Source organism: Morchella importuna (assembly GCF_003444635.1).
Source record: "Morchella importuna strain M04M26 chromosome Unknown Morimp01GS059, whole genome shotgun sequence".
In the NCBI taxonomy this organism is placed as follows: domain Eukaryota; kingdom Fungi; phylum Ascomycota; class Pezizomycetes; order Pezizales; family Morchellaceae; genus Morchella; species Morchella importuna.
The window spans coordinates 113,779-131,730 of NW_025763456.1; the positions used below are offsets into that span (position 1 = coordinate 113,779).

At 50.2% G+C, this 17,952-nt stretch overlaps 2 protein-coding genes across 2 annotated transcripts; one reads left to right on the forward strand and one right to left on the reverse strand.

Moving 5' to 3' along the window:
* Window positions 1-7,978: 7,978 nt before the first annotated feature.
* Window positions 7,979-8,811, forward strand: LAJ45_11198 (uncharacterized protein; the record flags this gene model as incomplete). Its single annotated transcript, XM_046120708.1, has 4 exons — window positions 7,979-8,290; window positions 8,387-8,482; window positions 8,554-8,694; window positions 8,791-8,811. 4 exons carry the CDS (start codon window positions 7,979-7,981, stop codon window positions 8,809-8,811), a joined length of 570 nt encoding a protein of 189 aa, XP_045966106.1.
* Window positions 8,812-10,373: 1,562 nt separating this feature from the next.
* Window positions 10,374-11,132, reverse strand: LAJ45_11199 (uncharacterized protein; the record flags this gene model as incomplete). Its single annotated transcript, XM_046120709.1, has 2 exons — window positions 10,374-10,458; window positions 10,534-11,132. The coding sequence occupies 2 exons, from the start codon at window positions 11,130-11,132 to the stop codon at window positions 10,374-10,376; spliced, it is 684 nt and encodes a 227-aa protein (XP_045966107.1).
* Window positions 11,133-17,952: the final 6,820 nt, after the last annotated feature.

Genomic DNA, 17,952 nt, shown 5'->3' on the forward strand with positions numbered 1-17,952 from the left:
CTTGAGGGTATCATCAACCATCAAAGTCAAGGGAATCCGGTTTACAATATCATCAGTTTAAACGCTACAGAATTATCGCTTAGCACTGGCCATTTCCCCAAACACTATATTGTACCTTATCCCTAGCTTTTACTCTTTACCTATCACATACACTACCAGAAGTCTCGATAAGACAGCTACTCGCTTAAACCAATACTCTGAGTATTTTGCTTAGTGGCGGATAGTCACCGTGCTCTCAGTAGAAGAATAAGCGCTTAGTCTATTAGAAAAGACCAAAGTACTATATGCACCCCGAGCAGCAACCGCAGCCATCAATAACGACCTTTGCGCTACATCCTTCATCGTTCGAAGAGGAAGCGCCGAACATCTATACTGCGGATACCTTCACTACTCAGGTTTCTTCGCGGAAGCAGGAACTACCACTACTTTCGAAGAACACGACCCCGAAATCCTCAACTACCCAGAACTCTTCCCGATCAAGATCACTCTCTCCCAACGATCTTTCGGACTTGCCCACCCGGCCCCCTGGTTCATTGCTCAACCCTGGTGCATAAGGCAACCACAGCTCAAACTCGAGCAACTTAGCAATGTCAAGGGCTCATCAGCAACGGTCGGAGGAAGACTACAACATGGAGAGTTCAATCGCCTTGAGAGATCGAGGTATATTAGAAACCCAGGCGAAGAGGCGCCACAGGAAAGAGAGAGATGTGCCGATAGGCTCCCTCTTCACATCGACGAGGCAGGAAGAATCCTATGGGCAGGCGAGGAGGCGGCAGGTAGACCACCGGGAGTTCTCCCCATACGTCACCCCAATCAGAGAGAGATCCTCTACTCAGAGGCCCTCGGTGCCTCGGGTAATGGACGACGACGAGGATACCAACATGGACGTAGAGGAACGGCGGGTGGAGAATCCTTTTGGCGACCTTATTGGGCAAGAAGTCCAGCGACAAGGGGCCCCCGTGGTACAACAGCTCAGCCGCGGGATCGAGGAACTCAGCATGCACGTGCGGGATATCCCCATACTCAGGGAACTCACCCGGCAACAGCAGGAGTATACCAACAAGATCGTCGAGGACCTCCACGCCAAGTTCGCTGGGGACAGAGCCGAGCGCGACAATCAGCTCAACCAGGTCATGGCTCAACTGCGGGCAAATCCACCGCCGCTACCAGCAACCTCGGTCAGGTTCTTGGGGCAGATCGTCGAAGCAACTAGGGCGCATCAGGAAAGGCAGGAACGACAGGATCAGCACATAAATGCGTTGACCAACTTCGTCCAGCAACTCCCAAAGGATGGCCCAGTGCAGATACCCGCGGAGGTTATGGCTGCCCTCGAGAAGGATGGAACGGGACAGACAAGCTGCGATGGAAGACCAGTTCGCAGGTACGAAAGAAGAACCTGGAAGGAGATAATTGAGCAGATGCGGGTAGCAGCCAATAGAACGGCAGCAGGCCCCCGAAGGCTCAGGAGGCGGAGGCGTAGTACCCCCCCAACCCCCTCAGAACCCCCCTAGCAATTCCGGAGAGAGACCGGAAGGATCAGGGAACCAACCCCCCGTACCCCCTCGCTCCGAAGGCAAGAGAAAGCCAGCAAAGTGAGCAAGGTAGGCAGGGGAGGCGATGGCAATAACGGCAACGGCGGAAACCGCGCAAAACCACGAGACCCATCCCCCTCAGACTCATCCAGCTCCTCTGATTCAGAGGACGATCGTCGAGCAAGCGAACGAAGGCAGAGAAAACGGGAGGAGCGAAGACGCCGTAACAGGCAGCAAGAGGTAGATCTCATGCACCCCCCTCGCACCACCCTGGGAGATACGCCAAAATAAACAAAAATCCCCTTCTCCGGTAAAAGCCGACGAAGACGTGCGACACTGGATCGACCAAATGGAAGTCTTAATTGAACTTCAGGAGGAAAGTCCGGTGGGACGACCAAAACCAAGATCCTGTGGGCATCCCTGAAACTTATCGGGAGTGTGGCAAAATTCTGGCGAAACTTTGTGGAGCGACTATCGGTAGACCCCAGCATCGGAATATGGGAAAATTTCAAAAACGAGTTACGGATTCAATATGGAAATCGGACCAGTCAAGAACAAGCCAAGCAGAAGATGGATAAGCTCCGTCAAACTGGCATGATCGATGACTACATCAATGAGATGCAGAATCTGTAATGGGACGCGAAGGTTGGACCCATCGTAATGAAATCCATGATCCTAACAGGAATAAACTCCTCGCTGGAACAACGCCTCTCGAACGCGATCGAGGAACCAGAAGATTTCGCTGAATGGCTAGCCTGGGTTAGGAAGGTCGGACGTAAGGATCACGAGGTGAAGGCCCGGAAAGAGATCTTACGTGGCAAGGATGTCGTGAAACCTCGTGAGGAAAAGTCGGAACGGCGAAAATCGCGCAACCCCGCACCTTCGGAAAACTTTTTTCCGCACCAGCACACAACTCAAGGCCTCGGATGACTTAGGGTGTCACCAAGGACGAAAAAGGAGAAGTGGCAAAAAGGAAGGAAAGTGTTTCCGTTGTGGTAGAGATAACCACTTCGCGAAAGATTGCGTGGCGACGAGTAAGGTCAGGTTAACCGACCTGAAGAGGAAACGGTATCCTTCCGGAGGAAAGGACCACGGAAGGGAGGGTGAAAAGAAGCGGAAATTGGGCCCCCAGAATGAGGCATTTAGGTCAAGGATTACAACTTTGGAGGATCAAAATTGATTGGGTATTTCTATTTTTCGTATCTCATGTTGCGATTACGGGTTTCTTTCTACTTTGGGTTATGGAAACAAGGGTTTTATGTATTACGGTTATTTTTATGGGTTGGCCACGAGATTTTCTATATTTGTTTCGTTATACGCGCGGAAATTCAATTTTCTTTACACACACTCTGAGGATGGGGTTACACCCCGAAACGCCTGGTGCGTAAGTGTTCTACCATGATCTTCATCAAACACTCGAACTCTCTATATAAACCCCCTTACCCCGCGCTCAACAAGGAAAACCATCGAAAACCACACCCAGAACCAATACAAAACCTTTATCAAACCAACATACAAACATGTCTTCCAACACACAAGAAACCCGCCTCGAGATCGAGATCTCTTGGGATCACCCCGCAACCAGTACCAAACATGTCGCAACAGTCAACGCACTCTTGGACAGTGGCACAGAGGACTGGATCATGTCCTGGGACTGTATCCACCGCGCGAAAATACCCACTCAACCTCGACCAAAGCCTCTCATCATCAGACAGGCCGACGGTACCCCTATGCCCAATTCCGGCACTCACATCACTCAACCCCTTACCCTCCGCATCGGCAACCATCTAGACAGGGCTATCACCTGTGAGGTTGGCTCGTTCGCAGGAGAGGACCTCGTCATAACACATCGATGGCTCAAAGAGCATCAACCAACTATCCATTGGGGACGCAACAGTGTCAGCTTCCATAGCAACAACTGTATAGTCCATGGATGCTTCGTATCAGTCGAAGACATATACGATCAAGACCCAGAAGAGCTGGTCATTAGGCTGTTGAGGGCGTCACCCAAGAAGCAGATGACGATCGAGCAACACCCCTTTTGGGCAAGAGCATCGGTAACCGAGGCTCTCGTTAGTGCTATACCGGTGGAGTTTCAGGAATATGCCGACGTGTTCTCCAAGGAAGGAGCCGCTCGACTACCTGATCACTCTGAATGGGATCATACCATTCCTCTTATGGAAGGAAAGCAGCCGCCGTGGGGACCAATCTATTCGCTCTCCCCACCTGAGGATAAGGCACTCCGGGAGTATTTGGACGAGAACTTGCCCTCCGGCAAAGTAGTTCCCTCCACTAGCCCAGCAGCGGCACCCGTCCTGTTCGTTCCGAAAGCTAATGGTAAACTTCGGTTATGTGTCGATTTTCGCGGCTTGAATGGAATCACAATCAAGAACCGTTATCCACTGCCGCTCATGAACGAGCTGGCCGACGCAAACGAAAGGAGCACTCTACTTCACGAAAAATAGACCTGAAAAATGGCTATAATCTGATTAGGATTGCTAAGGGCGAAGAATGAAAAACCGCTTTCCGAACGAAATACGGCCTCTTCGAATATAGGGTAATGCCTTTTGGCTTGACCAACGCTCCTGCGTCGTTTCAGGTCATGGTCAATACCATATTCAAGGATCTTCTAGATCAAGGCGTAGTAGTCTACTTGGATGACATCTTAATGTATTCGAAGACTAGAGAAAGAGCATACGACTCTTGTACGGGAAGTTTTGGAGCGACTGCGACGACACCATCTATACGGAAACCTCGAGAAAACGGAATGGTATCAACAGGAGGTAGAATTCCTGGGATTTATACTATCAGGAAAAGGGAACCGAGTATCACCAAAGAAAGTCCAGGCGATCGAAGGTTGGTTAGCCCCAACCAAGGTCAAGGAACTTCAATGCTTCCTCGGCTTCGCCAATTTCCTAAGACGGTTCATCCACCGATACTCCGAGGTTTGCAGACCTATGACCGACCTCCTGAAGAAAGGTTCCGTATGGAAATGGGGCAGGGAACAGCAAGATGCGTTCGACGAGCTCAAAAGGAGATTTACGTCTGCTCCAATACTCCGACACTATGACGAACACCGCGAAGCAATCGTGGAAACTGATGCGAGTGACTGGGCTGAGGCCGCAGTACTCTCTCAGGTGTTCGAGGACGGTATTCTACATCCGGTAGCTTACCACTCTCGCAAGTTCAACGAGGCAGAGGTTAACTATGAGATCTACGACAAGGAGATGCTCGCAATAGTTTCTGCCCTCTTGACTTGGAGACATTGGCTGGAAGGGACGGACATCCCTATCCAGATACATTCGGATCACCAAAACCTGCAGTATTTCACAACGACCAAGAAGTTGTCGAGAAGACAAGCCAGATGGGCCGAGAAGATAGCACCTTTTCGCTTCAAGATCCATTACCGACCAGGCGAAAAGAACGGCAAGCCAGATGCACTTACAAGGCGTCCGGAGTTCGCAATGGAAGGGGGAGTAATGCGTGAGCAGCCCGTAAAACAGCTACTCAGCGCAGAACAGTTTGTCAGAAAATCACGGACCAGCGTAGAAACTGGGTCCGAAGTGGTTGGCAACCCCGAAGAGGAATGGAATCAGTTGGATCAGTGGTACGACATACCAAGCGTAGAGCTGCCTCAGCCACTACAGGGTTGGTATGAACAGGAAAGACGCTGGGTTCGGAGGACGGTTCCGGATGAACACCTCCCTGACTCAAACCTGGAGATCTTTGGACCACCGGAGGCTGCTATCGTAAAGTTAGAGCCTGCCGCTGAATGGAGTCCCGATTCGAATGACCCCACCCACGATGGTCGATGGGTAGTACCGGGCTACGCGGTCAAGCAGGTCATTGAGGAACATCATGATCGACCCGTAGCGGGGCATCTAGGAAGGGATAAAACCCTCGAGTTGATTGATAGGAACTACTGGTGGCCAGGAATGTCCACGGATGTAGCCAACTTCGTCAAGACTTGCGATGTATGCCAGAGAGCCAAGCAACGTCGGAGACACTTGTCACTCCCTCAACCCCTAGAGTTAGCCACCACACCTTGGACTGATATCTCAATGGATTTCGTAGTAGAAATGCCTAAGGAGAAATCAGGATTCCGCAACGTATTGGTAGTCGTGGACCATTTTACGAAGATGGCTCACTTCATTCCAATGACGGGAATCAACGCGGAACAAACCGCCAACGCATTCGTCAAAGACATCTGGCGTTTCCACGGACTTCCTAGGAGCATCGTCTCAGACAGAGGAACGCAGTTCGTGTCAGCATTCTGGGCGGCAATTACGGACAGACTGGGGATTCGTAGAAGACTCTCCACCTCATTCCACCCCCAAACCGACGGCCAAACAGAGCGGACCAACCAACACATGGAAGGTTATATTCGGGCATATACGGCAGGATCAGGCAAGAAATGGAAGGACCTGTTACCTATCTGTGAATACGCCTACAACAATGCGAAGCATAAGTCGACGGGGCAATCGCCGTTCTACTGCAATTATGGCTTCCACCCTCGAACGGATTGGCCTACGGATGCAGAGATCGAACGATTAGACGCCAACGGGAACAACTACTTGGATGAGATCATTACGGCTCATGAGTTAGCGAGGGATACGCTACAGAAGACCTTTGATAGGATGGCGTCAAAGCCAGGACCGGCAGTACAGCGGTTCACTATCGGTCAGAAAGTCTTGCTGGATACTCGGAACCTTGGAGGGTACTCCAAGTGGTCAGACAAGTTTACAGGGCCATTCACAGTGTCGGCAGTGGTGGGCAATCGGGCTTACCGCCTGGAGCTTCCAGTAGAATGGAAGGTTCATGATGTCTTTCACGAGATGTTGCTGCGACCCTATCGTGAGGACCCAGACCCCACCCGAAAACAGAATACACGAAAGCGACTGGCAACACCCGAGCCACAGGAGGCATTGGCAGACAAGAACTTCCAGCCAACCTCGAACATACGACCCCATACGCGAAGTCAAGACCCAGCAATCGATAATGACCGGGCTCATAAACGACAACGGAACAGGCGAGACTAAGCTCGATACCTTTCCCTACTCTACGACTTTTCCCACAGGGTTTTTATCATAGAAAGGGTTTTAACGGTCGAGGGCGACGTCTAGGAAGGGGGAGTAGTGTTACAGGAACTACGGAAGCACTGTTCTACAGGCTTAGGACAGTGAGAAATACGAGTGACGGGTTGTGATGCAAGGCCGGTCGGGTAACGGAAGGGCAAGCATAGAAAGGTATCGGGTAGTGTGGGGGCACGCGGTGTCACCACGCTAGGCCATACTATTATGACGGCACGCTTACTGTTGGGTGTCTCACCCAAAATAGAATAGTAAGCGGGGCTTACGGCTGTAGGCTGTTCTACTTAGAGAAGTAGGTCTAGGATAATAGTATGGTACAACCCGATGACTGGCAATTGCAAGGTTCATGGTTACGTGTCGGAATTAGAATGGAGGACGGGACTATGCGGGGGCGCTTTTCTATCTGGGTTATCTTCGGGAGCGTTATCTTATTCTATTATCGTTGTATCAGTTAGTATTAGAAAGCGGGCCTTGGCATAGGTTCCAACATGTATAAATAGGGCTTGATTCTGCGAAGACTTGAGGGTATCATCAACCATCAAGTCAAGGGAATCCGGTTTACAATATCATCAGTTTAAACGCTACAGAATTATCGCTTAGCACTGGCCATTTCCCCAAACAAAAGTAATATAAACTCACATAATCCGTTCGATTAGAAATCATCCAAAACTCTCTGTTCTGTTAGGAAAACCTAACCCTGCGCCCGGCCGCGGAAGCACATCCGGCGTGAGTGATAATGTAGAGTGAATTTTCTATGTATGATGGGAGAAGAGGTGAAGCTTCTAGATCTCCGTGTCATCACACCTGTCTGCAGACCACATATCCCGGGGGTCTTGAGAACATCGTCGCTGTACATAGATGCTATAGCTGGCCAGGACAGGGAGTACAGTGCTCATATGCCGCTAGCGTATAGATAACAGCGACCTTTAGAAACACGTTTCACGATACCTGTACCTTCATCCCGGGGGTGCCGGTGCCACATTTCCTCCGGGGGGGTTCGGTCGTTCCCGTGGGGTTAATAATCGATCATGGACGTGTGTACAGAAGTGCTGAAAGATGCCGAGCCTGCCCCGGCAATGGCTGCAAGATTAACAACCAAAGAGCGGAGAGGAATATCGGTCCGGGCTATTGCATGGAATCAATTGCGAAGCTTCGTACTGTTTCAAACTGACTGGTGCAAGTGTTGCCAGCACCAAGCTAGGATCAAGTCCTAGCCTATCACAGCGTCGTGATACAATTACAGAGCCTCACAACCGCGCCAATCACACCTCGCACCACCACCCCTCACCCCAATCTCACCCCCTCCATCTCCACCTCACCCCCCCCCCCATAGCTCCCACCCAGCCAAAAAGAGCCATGTCCCACCCCCCGCACCCAACCCCCTACCACACCCCCACCCACACCCCCTCCACGCCCCCCACCTGGTCCCCCACCCTCCCCACCCTCACCGCCCTCACAACGCACACCCACCCCGCCACGCTCCTCCCCACAACACACCCCACAACCCTGCACGCCCTAACCCTCTCGGCCGCCGCAACCCTGCGCTCTGCCGCGACGCAGTCGGAGCTGCACCAGGCCGCGGCTATCGCGGTGGCACTGGAGGAGGTCGTCGCTGTACACCGTGTGGTGAGGGGGTGGATGGCGGCCAGGGGGGCGGATGCTGATGCGGTATGTTGGCCTGTTCCTGGGGGGGGGGGTGTGGTAGGGGAGGAAGGGTGGGTGATTGGGTGATGTGATGTGATGGCTGACGGGGGGAGGAGACAGGTGTTTGCAGGCGGCGATGAGGCAGCGTGTGTAGTGTGTCTGACGGCCCTGGCAGACGTGCTGATGTTGCCGTGTCAGCATCTTGTTCTCTGCAGCGTAAGTGCTCCCCCGGGGGGGGGGGGGGGGTGGCGTTGTGATGTGGCACTGACGAAGAGGCGCGGAGCCAGGCGTGCTGCACGAAGATGGAAGAAGTCGGCCTTGGACGGCGGCGGACGTGGTCTGAGAGCCGGAGGAGGGCGAGCGTGGGGGGTGGGGAGGAGGCGAGAGACGCGGCGTGTCCGGTTTGTAGGGGGAGGGTGACGGAGAAGGTATGTTTCTTTCCTAGGGGAAGGGGGATGGATGGGTATATGGGGGTGGAGGGGTGGATGGTGGATGGGATGGGGGCTGATTGTGCGGGGGTGTAGGTTACGGTGAAGAGGTGCTAGTTGTACGTTAGGTGGTTGGATTGTAAGGGAAGGGGGGGAGGGTATGGGAAGGGGGGGGGGGGGGAGGGTACGGGAAGGCGGGGCGGGAGAAGTGGGGGGGGGGGGGGGAGTGATGCGGAGGTGGACAGGGACTAGCTGGGAAAAGGATGGGGATAAGGATAGGGATGAGGGTGTTGTCATTGATATCACCATGGAAAAAGAATGTATAAGCACGATCGACATACATAAACGCAGCATAATTGAAGATGACACACAACAAACGTCTGAATCTATTCCTTGCATGTAGTAATGAGCTCGCCCGTACCTATACTCTCAATTATATACGCCGAAGTCCATCGATCCGCCCTACCCAGCAGCATCCCGTCCGGGAGAAGACATTATATTGGCCGGGATTAGAGAGACATGTAGATTAAGGACCATCTGGGGTTTAAGTGTAACGCAACCACTTCACTTGATTTCCACCAACTACATGTAGTAGTACATAGATAAGCTGTCACGACCAATTGAGGAGTCGATGGTCACTGGTTTTTACCAGCCGCACTGTAGAAGGCGCGTATAAGCATCACTTTGTGCACGCACCTTACCACGTGGGTGTCGGATTAGATCGATGCCATGCACCGCTGGCCGGGGGTGGGGTGGGGTGGGGTGGGGTGGGGTGGTACAAAGCGGCTTTACAGACCTACAGTGATCAGAGTAGTACTTGTTCACGGAGGTTCTTGCTTGATAGTGCTGAACTCCGCGCCCAGACAAAAAATGCGGAGATGGGGTTCTGGCTAATTACGGTTGTAAAGTACTAGTTTGATCCCCGCCTCAGTGAGTGCTGATGATGTATATGCAATTACCACCCCCGCGCCACGTAAATGTCGATATGCATGGATGTGTATGAATGAACTGGTGTGGTGCTGTTATGCTTTCCGTGAGTTCGAGTCTAATTAAATTAATGAATTGAACCAAAAAAAAAAGAAGAGTTCGAGTTCATGGGTTATCACTCGATAGAGCTATGTAACGTCAATGTGTGCTGTGTTCGTTTTGGCGCTGGCTAGCTTGTAGGCCTCAACCGAGAATGTTTGTATGTGCCTGTATGTGTATATATGGGCAGGAGGAGGAGGAGGAGGAGTCGGTGGTGGTGGTGGTGGTGGTGGTGGTGGTGGTGGTGGTGGTGGTACGTAAATAGTTATGACAAAGGCTATCTTGGTTTTACCCGCACAGGCTACGTGGGCTGCAATTATCTGTGGACATTTAGGAAATTATAATGCCATACAAACTACCTATATGGAAATCCTATCGACGCATCACCCCATCTTCCTTGTTACATATCCCAGTCGATCCTTAAGCTTACTGACTCTTATCTTTAGTTTTTGGGTGGTAGAGTGCGCAGCGCAGTGATAGACGGAAGAGGATACGGGGCCAGATGGAACTGAACTAGGATTATCAACTTTGCTACTACATAAAGATACGTCCCGTGGGACGGAGATACTAAAGATAACGCTCCCTTGATGGTATTACGGGGGCCCTGGAACAAAAGCACCTGCACCACAGAAAATCCGGGGTCCAGATAGACCCTACTCCTCGTCCCCCTTTGCCGACAACGCCACAAGTACATCCACCATATCCCTCACCTGCCTATTCTCCCTCTGCTCCGGCGACCTACACACCACCGTCAGCACACACGCCCCATCACGTCTCTTCTGCCCGACTCCCAGCCCCATCTAGACAACTCACATAGCCGCAAACAGCTGCTCCTTCATCCCCCTCTCCTTTATCGCCAGCCTCTCGAACCACGCATCATCCCTCCTCTGCCTCTCCAAGAACCCCTCCTCCCACCCCGGCGCAAACAGCCTCTCCCCCAACATCTCCACCACCGCCGCCACCATCTCCCCCCTCACATCCTCATACCTCTCCTCGAACCCCACATCCTCCCACACCTCACCCAGTCTCACCACCAGCACATCCCCGCGGTAGAACAGCCTGTCCTCGACCCTCACCCCCGAGCGCTCGATGGCGTCGCGCACAGAAGGCATGTCCAGGATCGTCTTGTTGGCGGGCTTGTCGGCGCTGGTGGAGTAGTAGATGATGAACTCGCCGTCGAGCATGGGCTGCGGGTGCGAGCGCACGATGAAGCGCCGGAAGCGCCGGTCTTGGTAGTCGCCGCTCCAGTAGGGGCGTAGGTCAGGGACGAGCTGGAAGGCGCGGTTGTCGAAGAGGGCGGAGTCGTCGTCTTTGGGGAAGGTGCTGGGGGCGACGGTAATGTAGGGGACGAGGGAGACGGGGGCGCCGGAGGCGGGGAGGAGGAGGCTTTGGTAGGTTGCGTGTAGGGCCATGGTGCCTTTTGGTGGATTGTGGATAGATGGTAGGTGGTTGTGGGTGGAGTGGGCCGGAGGTAGGTGGTATGTAGGAGATGAGGGGTTTCAGGCGACCCATTAATTAGTACCCTATATGACAGTCAGGCCCCCCATTGATTCGAAGTAATGACATCACTGTTCAGAAATTAGAGAAGATCGACACCACCGGAGGTGGGGTGATATAGGTCTGTTCTATATATAGTATCGACCCTGTAGAAATAGGGCATTGCGACATCGGTTATGTATGGAATTACTCATGTATAAGGGATGACTCATAGAAGGAACAGGGATTCAGACAAGGCTTAGTGTCAGGGATTATGTAATCAGGGGATCACGTGGTATTAGAATATCTGTATATATAGAGCGCTCAAACACCCACATTGTCGCTGGAACTTCAGCGGCGCAATAGTATCTTCTTCGCACTACAAAACACATCCTCCTTCAAGGTCACGTGTACAAACCACACTTAAGTCATTTTCTCCCATACTCCAAAAACTTCAGGTTATGAGCCCGGGTTTTGCCAAATAAAATCCGCACAACACTCGCCACATTCGGTTAACTCAATTACACTTCATACAACATCATGTCTGACGCTGGTGAATCATCCAAGGCCGTGGAGGTTAAGTCCTCAGACAACACGAGTCCCAGTAACATTCGCATCAAGTTTGATGGACTCCCAAAATTAAAGGGACAATCCAACTACCAAACTTGGGCGTCTGCCTGGAGGATTACATTCGATGCAGCAGACTGGTGGGAAGCATTGAGCATCGAAAACCCCTCAGAAGATGACACAGACCTCACCAAGGCCGAAATTAAAAAGGCCCGAAAACAAATGCACAGCCTTCTCATCGGAGCTGTAGCCGAAGACATACAACCAACAGTCGTCTCCGCCGAAAATGCATACCACGCATGGAAGGCGCTCAAAGACCTCTACGATCGCGTATCACCAAACACGACGATCACCCTCCTCAGCCGTGTTCTAGACACGAAGATGCAAGACAACGGTAACTTAACCGAGCATCTCGAAACCTTCAACACGAACTGGAACACTCTCAAAACCAAGTGTCAGAGCGGCGACCACAAACTCGCTCAGGCCCTGCTACCCCTCACCAAATCCAACGAAGCAATGGCAGCATTCCTACTTGCCTCACTGCCGAAGTCGATGAACAACGTCGTCGATAACATCCAGACCAAACAGGATGTTACATACGAAGATGTACGCCAACGGCTACAAAACCTACAAGAGGAAACCCCTCTCACTGGCAACAACAGGGTACTTCATACCAGGAGTACCCCAACACCAAACGGCAAGGAATGCACCTGGTGCAAGAAACGGAATAACCCGTACCAGGGCCACGAGTACAAGGAGTGTAGAAAGCTCAAAGAACAGAACAAGACAAGGGATTCAAACAGAAAGGAGACCAGGCAGAGATAACTCAGCGTCGGTAGTTATCAACGAATCATCATCACAACACAACAGTATGCATGGTACGCACCGATACTTCACCCTCTCTGCCCCTTACCTGGATCCTTGATTCTGGAGCTACTTCTCACGTAACACCTTTCAAAGACCAACTCTTCAACATCCGTTCTCACACCAGCACAGTCCGAACAGCCGACGGCACCATCCACGCTGTCACCGGATTGGGAAGCGCTAGTTTCGAATGCTACCTTCCCAATGGAGATAGATCCACCGTTGTCCTCACAGACGTGCTGCTGGTCCCAACCATGGGAAATGTGGGATTGGTCTCAGAAACAATACTCGACGAAAAGGGGTTTAGAACAGAGTCAGGAGGAGGAAACAAATTGGTCACGAAAGAAAAGAAAGGAATAATTTGGGCGAAATTGGATAAGGGACTTTGGAATGTACAAGTAGTTTAGCAATACAGTTCGCTTGACCACTTACTCTGAATGGCATCAAGCACTAGGCCACCCTGCGACACTAGAAAACTTGTACGAAGACATCCATAAGCTACCCCCCAAACCAGAAACATTCCATTGCAGGCAATGCGCACTATCAAAAAGTGTGCACAAGAAACCTGCACCAATTAGTACAAGATCCCAGCGAGCATTCGAACTAATCCACTCTGACCTATCTGGAAAATTCGGCACACAATCGCAAGGAAAAGCCCTCTACTATATGTCCTTCATTGACGACTATACCCGCTTCGCCTGGATATATCTGCTAAAACAGAAAGACGATGCGATAAAAGCCATCAAAGACTACGTCACGAAAATCGAGAAACAGTACAATACAACAATACTAAGATTTAGAACGGACGGTGGTAGTGAATACGTCAACAAAGACACAATGGATTACTTCAACCTACAAGGAATAGTCCACGAACAGACTCCCCCATACACTCCTGAATCAAATGGAGTTGCAGAACGATTCAACAGGACGATAAGAACAATGGTCAGGTGCATGATCATGGACCATCCTAAATCGTTATGGGGTGAAGCATACTCAACAGCTGTCTACCTTAAAAATAGGCTACCCCACAGTACGCTAAAGGGAAAGACCCCCTTCGAAGCCCTGAAAGGTTCAAAGCCGAGTATCCAACACCTTCAACCATTCGGAAAGAAATGCTATGTCCACATCCCAGAAAACTCTAGGCCAGCAGGAAGCAAACTAGCACCCCGAGCACACGAAGGAATCATCGTCGGATACTCAGACAGTACCAAACATTACCGCACCTGGATAGGATCACAAAATAGGTTAGTTGTAAGTCGAGATGTCACATTCCCCCCTCCTGAATCAGGGGAAGTCTCCGTGGAACTCGACTACACCCCTATCCTGAAACCAGAAGCGGCACCTGCACCAACAGACGACGGATATGAATCAGAAGACAGGCCTGATCAAGAACCCGAATCGTCAGCACTCGAAGAAGACCTTGAAACAGACGCAAGTAGACTGGGGGCCGGGCTTACGAGGCCCACTCCTGGACGTCACTTGGAACAAAGTAATAAACAGGAAGCTAATCAGGAAAACACAGAAACACCTCCCCCGGAACCACCAAGGAAATCGAAACCTTGGAAACCAACAACTGAAAAGGAGAAAGAATCTGAAGTCCCGCATCCTTGTAACGGCAATATTATCTGTTAGCTAGGATGATCGATTGGATTGTGGAGGGAAGGTATTGCGCAGTTGTATTAGGATTTGTAATGGGGTTTCTGTTATGTTCTTTGGGTTTCCGTTACGCGAGGTATGAGTCATCAATGGACTAGAGCCTGGATATATAAAGGGGTGTTGTCTCGTGCCTTTTCATGTTTTCCTTCCTTTTCCTTTTCTCTTCACGGAACTTCTTGTACTTATTCCACGAATACTACTTTGTTCTACACCTCGTTATAGGGCTTAACTAGTTAGTCATACTAGGCAAAGCCACTCCATAGTCCACAGTCTCGAATACCTATTACTACGTCCTCCCCTCGGTTGTATTCCTTGGCATCATAGTCCCTACGTCCATAGACCCCCGTTACACCAAGTTCCGTCCTCTATTGCCAACCAATACAACACCATAGTCTACCATGGCGGCAAATCTCCCTATTGATTATCAACAGCTAAGCGATGCCCTTCAGACCTTCTTTCAACAACATCCAGAGGTGGATGGCAATGTCGGAATAGAAGCCTATGCACTTCTTCAACGAGCACAACATGGCCTTGCTCAGTATGCAACGGACTTACAGGAGGTGGAGAGGGAGGCTGGAAATGCAAGGGAGATGTTCGAACGAGATCTAGCCGCTGCCAGGGCCCACCGAGTCGCTGTTGAGGTGGTTGCCCCTGATGAAGAACCAATTGGAGAAGATAATGCCCCACCGGTACCTCCAGTTCCACCTGTTCCAGTGGTCACCCAACGGTCGGAAAAACTCCCAGACCCTGAAGTATTTAAGGGAGATCGCGATCGAGAAAGACTACACCTATTCAAGCAACAGATGAAAATCAAGTTATTGGGAAATGCCGACCGCTTTCCCACACTACAGTCCAAATTATCCTATGCATTCAGCCGATTGGAGGGTGTCGCCGCCAATCAGTTCTTACAATACGTTGGGGAAGAAGGCATCGCTTTGCCTTCCATGTTACGGTTTTATGAAATCTTAGATACTGCTTTTGGGGATCCTGATCGAATGCGTACAGCTAGGAGGAACCTTAGGAACATCCGTCAACGAAACAGAACCTTTGCTGATTACTTTGCCGATTTCCAACGGTATGCTGCCGAGTCAGGGATGGATGAAGTCTCTCGGATTGAGGCTTTAATGGAGGGTATTAATGCGGAACTCGATGAATCGATGATACACCATGAAACTCCTGCGACAGTAGATGCCTGCGCGACACTTTTGCAACGGTTAGATAATCGACGACGAGCGGCAGAGGCTAAGCGAGGAAATAAAAAGCCTTGGAATGCTACTGCTGCTCCGACCCCTCGCCCCCCCACCAGGGAATTCTGCCCTATTCCTCGCGCTGCCGCCCCAGCTATCAATGCACCTGCCTCTGAGAACCATCCCTCATTCCGCCCGGGAGGTGATGTACCGATGGATCTGTCCGGGGGACGTCGTCGCCCCACCCCCGCCGAAAGAAATGCCCGCTTAGCTGAGGGCCGATGTTTCTATTGCGGAGGAGTCGGACATATGGTTAGGGATTGTCCCCAAGCAAGGACAATTGGAAATCAACCAAGGAGACCGGTGATGAGTGGAGCGGCGTTGAGGGTGGAGGAAATTGATGGAAGCGATAACGAGTCGGCAAAAGATTTGTCCCTGCACTAAGTGGCTTAGCCCAGGGACCATTTAAGGATTTTTCTAGGATGCATATTTCTGGGTTTTCGGTATCTGAGGAGGAAATGGATAGGAACCAATTTGTAGTAACTTGTTCAATTTCACAGAATAAAAATACTTTCGTACCCACCTACGCCCTTATTGATACCGGAGCCTCAGGATATGCTTTCATCGATGAATCTTTTGCACGCCACAACAATCTTACCATGACCTCACTCAAAATCCCACGACATGTAGACGTTATAGACGGCAGACCTATCAAGTCAGGGAAGATTACTCATATTGTTGATGTCTCGTTAGACATTCATGGCCATCGAGAGACTGCGTCATGTTTTGTGACAAAGTTGGGACATTATCCGATTGTGATGGGGATACCTTGGATGCGACGCCATGATGTTACGATTCGACCAAAAGAAAATTTGCTTATCTTCGACTCTCAAAGCTGCCGTCAATATTGCTCGCTTAGTGGAACTACAATTACGGTTCATGGTAATATATCAATCCCCCTACCGGAAACTCATACCGTCACCGTCGCAGCGACCGAGAAACCTACTATCGATATTAACAAACTAATACCGAAGGAGTTCCACCGCTATATCCATATGTTTGAAGAATATGATGCTTTAGCGCTTCCACCACATCGACCGTTCCATGATATGAAGATAGTATTAGAAGAAGGCAAACAACCACCATGGGGACCAATATATGCTTTATCCCAAACGGAGTTGAAGGCACTTTGGGACTATCTTCAAGAGAACCTACCTAAGGGGATTATCCGTCATAGTGAATCACCAGCGGGGGCACCTATCCTATTTGTCAAGAAAGCCGATGGAACTCTTCGTTTATGTGTCGACTATCGGGGCCTCAATGCAATTACGATTAAGAATCGTTATCCATTACCGTTATTGAAGGAAACTTTGGCCAAATTGTCAAGAGCAAAAATACTACACCAAGTTAGATTTACGTTGGGGGTACAATCAAATCAGAATAGCGGAAGGAGACGAATGGAAAACGGCATTCCGGACTCGGTACGGACATTTTGAATATACAGTGATGCCCTTTGGATTAGCGAATGCTCCTGCTACGTTCCAACATTGGATCAATGATATCCTACGTCCCTATTTGGATCAATTCGTGACAGCTTATTTGGATGATATCCTTATCTATTCCGAGTCTCTTATAGAACATAAGGATCATATTCGAAAAGTTCTAAAAGTACTTGATGAAAATCATGTTCATCTCAAAACCCGAAAAATGCGAATTCATGGTTCAAGAAACAAAATACCTGGGCCTGATCCTCACTCCGAATGGTAATCGAATGGATCCGAAGAAAGTTATTGATGTTTTAGAATGGTCCACACCGATGAATCTCCATGATGTGCAAGTATTTTTGGGATTTGCAAACTTTTATCGACGGTTCATCTTAGGATATTCAAAGATTGTTGCCCCACTTACAGCCCTAACAAAGAAAAATGTTAAATTCGAATGGACGGATGAAAGGGAGGAAGCATTTCAAACCTTAAAGAAGATGTTCACAACAGCACCTATACTAGTTCATTTCGACCCGGATCGAAAGATTGTGGTGGAAACCGATGCATCTGATTATGTCTCAGCAGGGATCCTCTCACAACGCGATGATGAAGGAGTTTTACATCCAGTCGCTTTCTTTTCCAAGAAACATTCCCCTGCGGAATGTAACTATGAAATCTATGATAAAGAACTTCTAGCGATTGTTCGATGCTTCGAAGAATGGCGACATCATCTAGAAGGAGCACAATTCCCCATTGAAGTTTTCAGCGATCATCGAAACCTGGAATATTTCATGACGACAAAATTATTAAATCGTCGACAAGCCCGTTGGTCTGAATTTCTTTCACGTTTTGATTTTATTATACAATTTCGACCGGGAAAACAAGGAGCAAAACCCGATGCATTAACTAGAAGGTCAGGTGACCTACCTAAAGAGGGGGATGAAAGGTTGACGCATCAGAGCCAAGTGGTTCTGAAGCGAAAAAATTTGGATACAAAG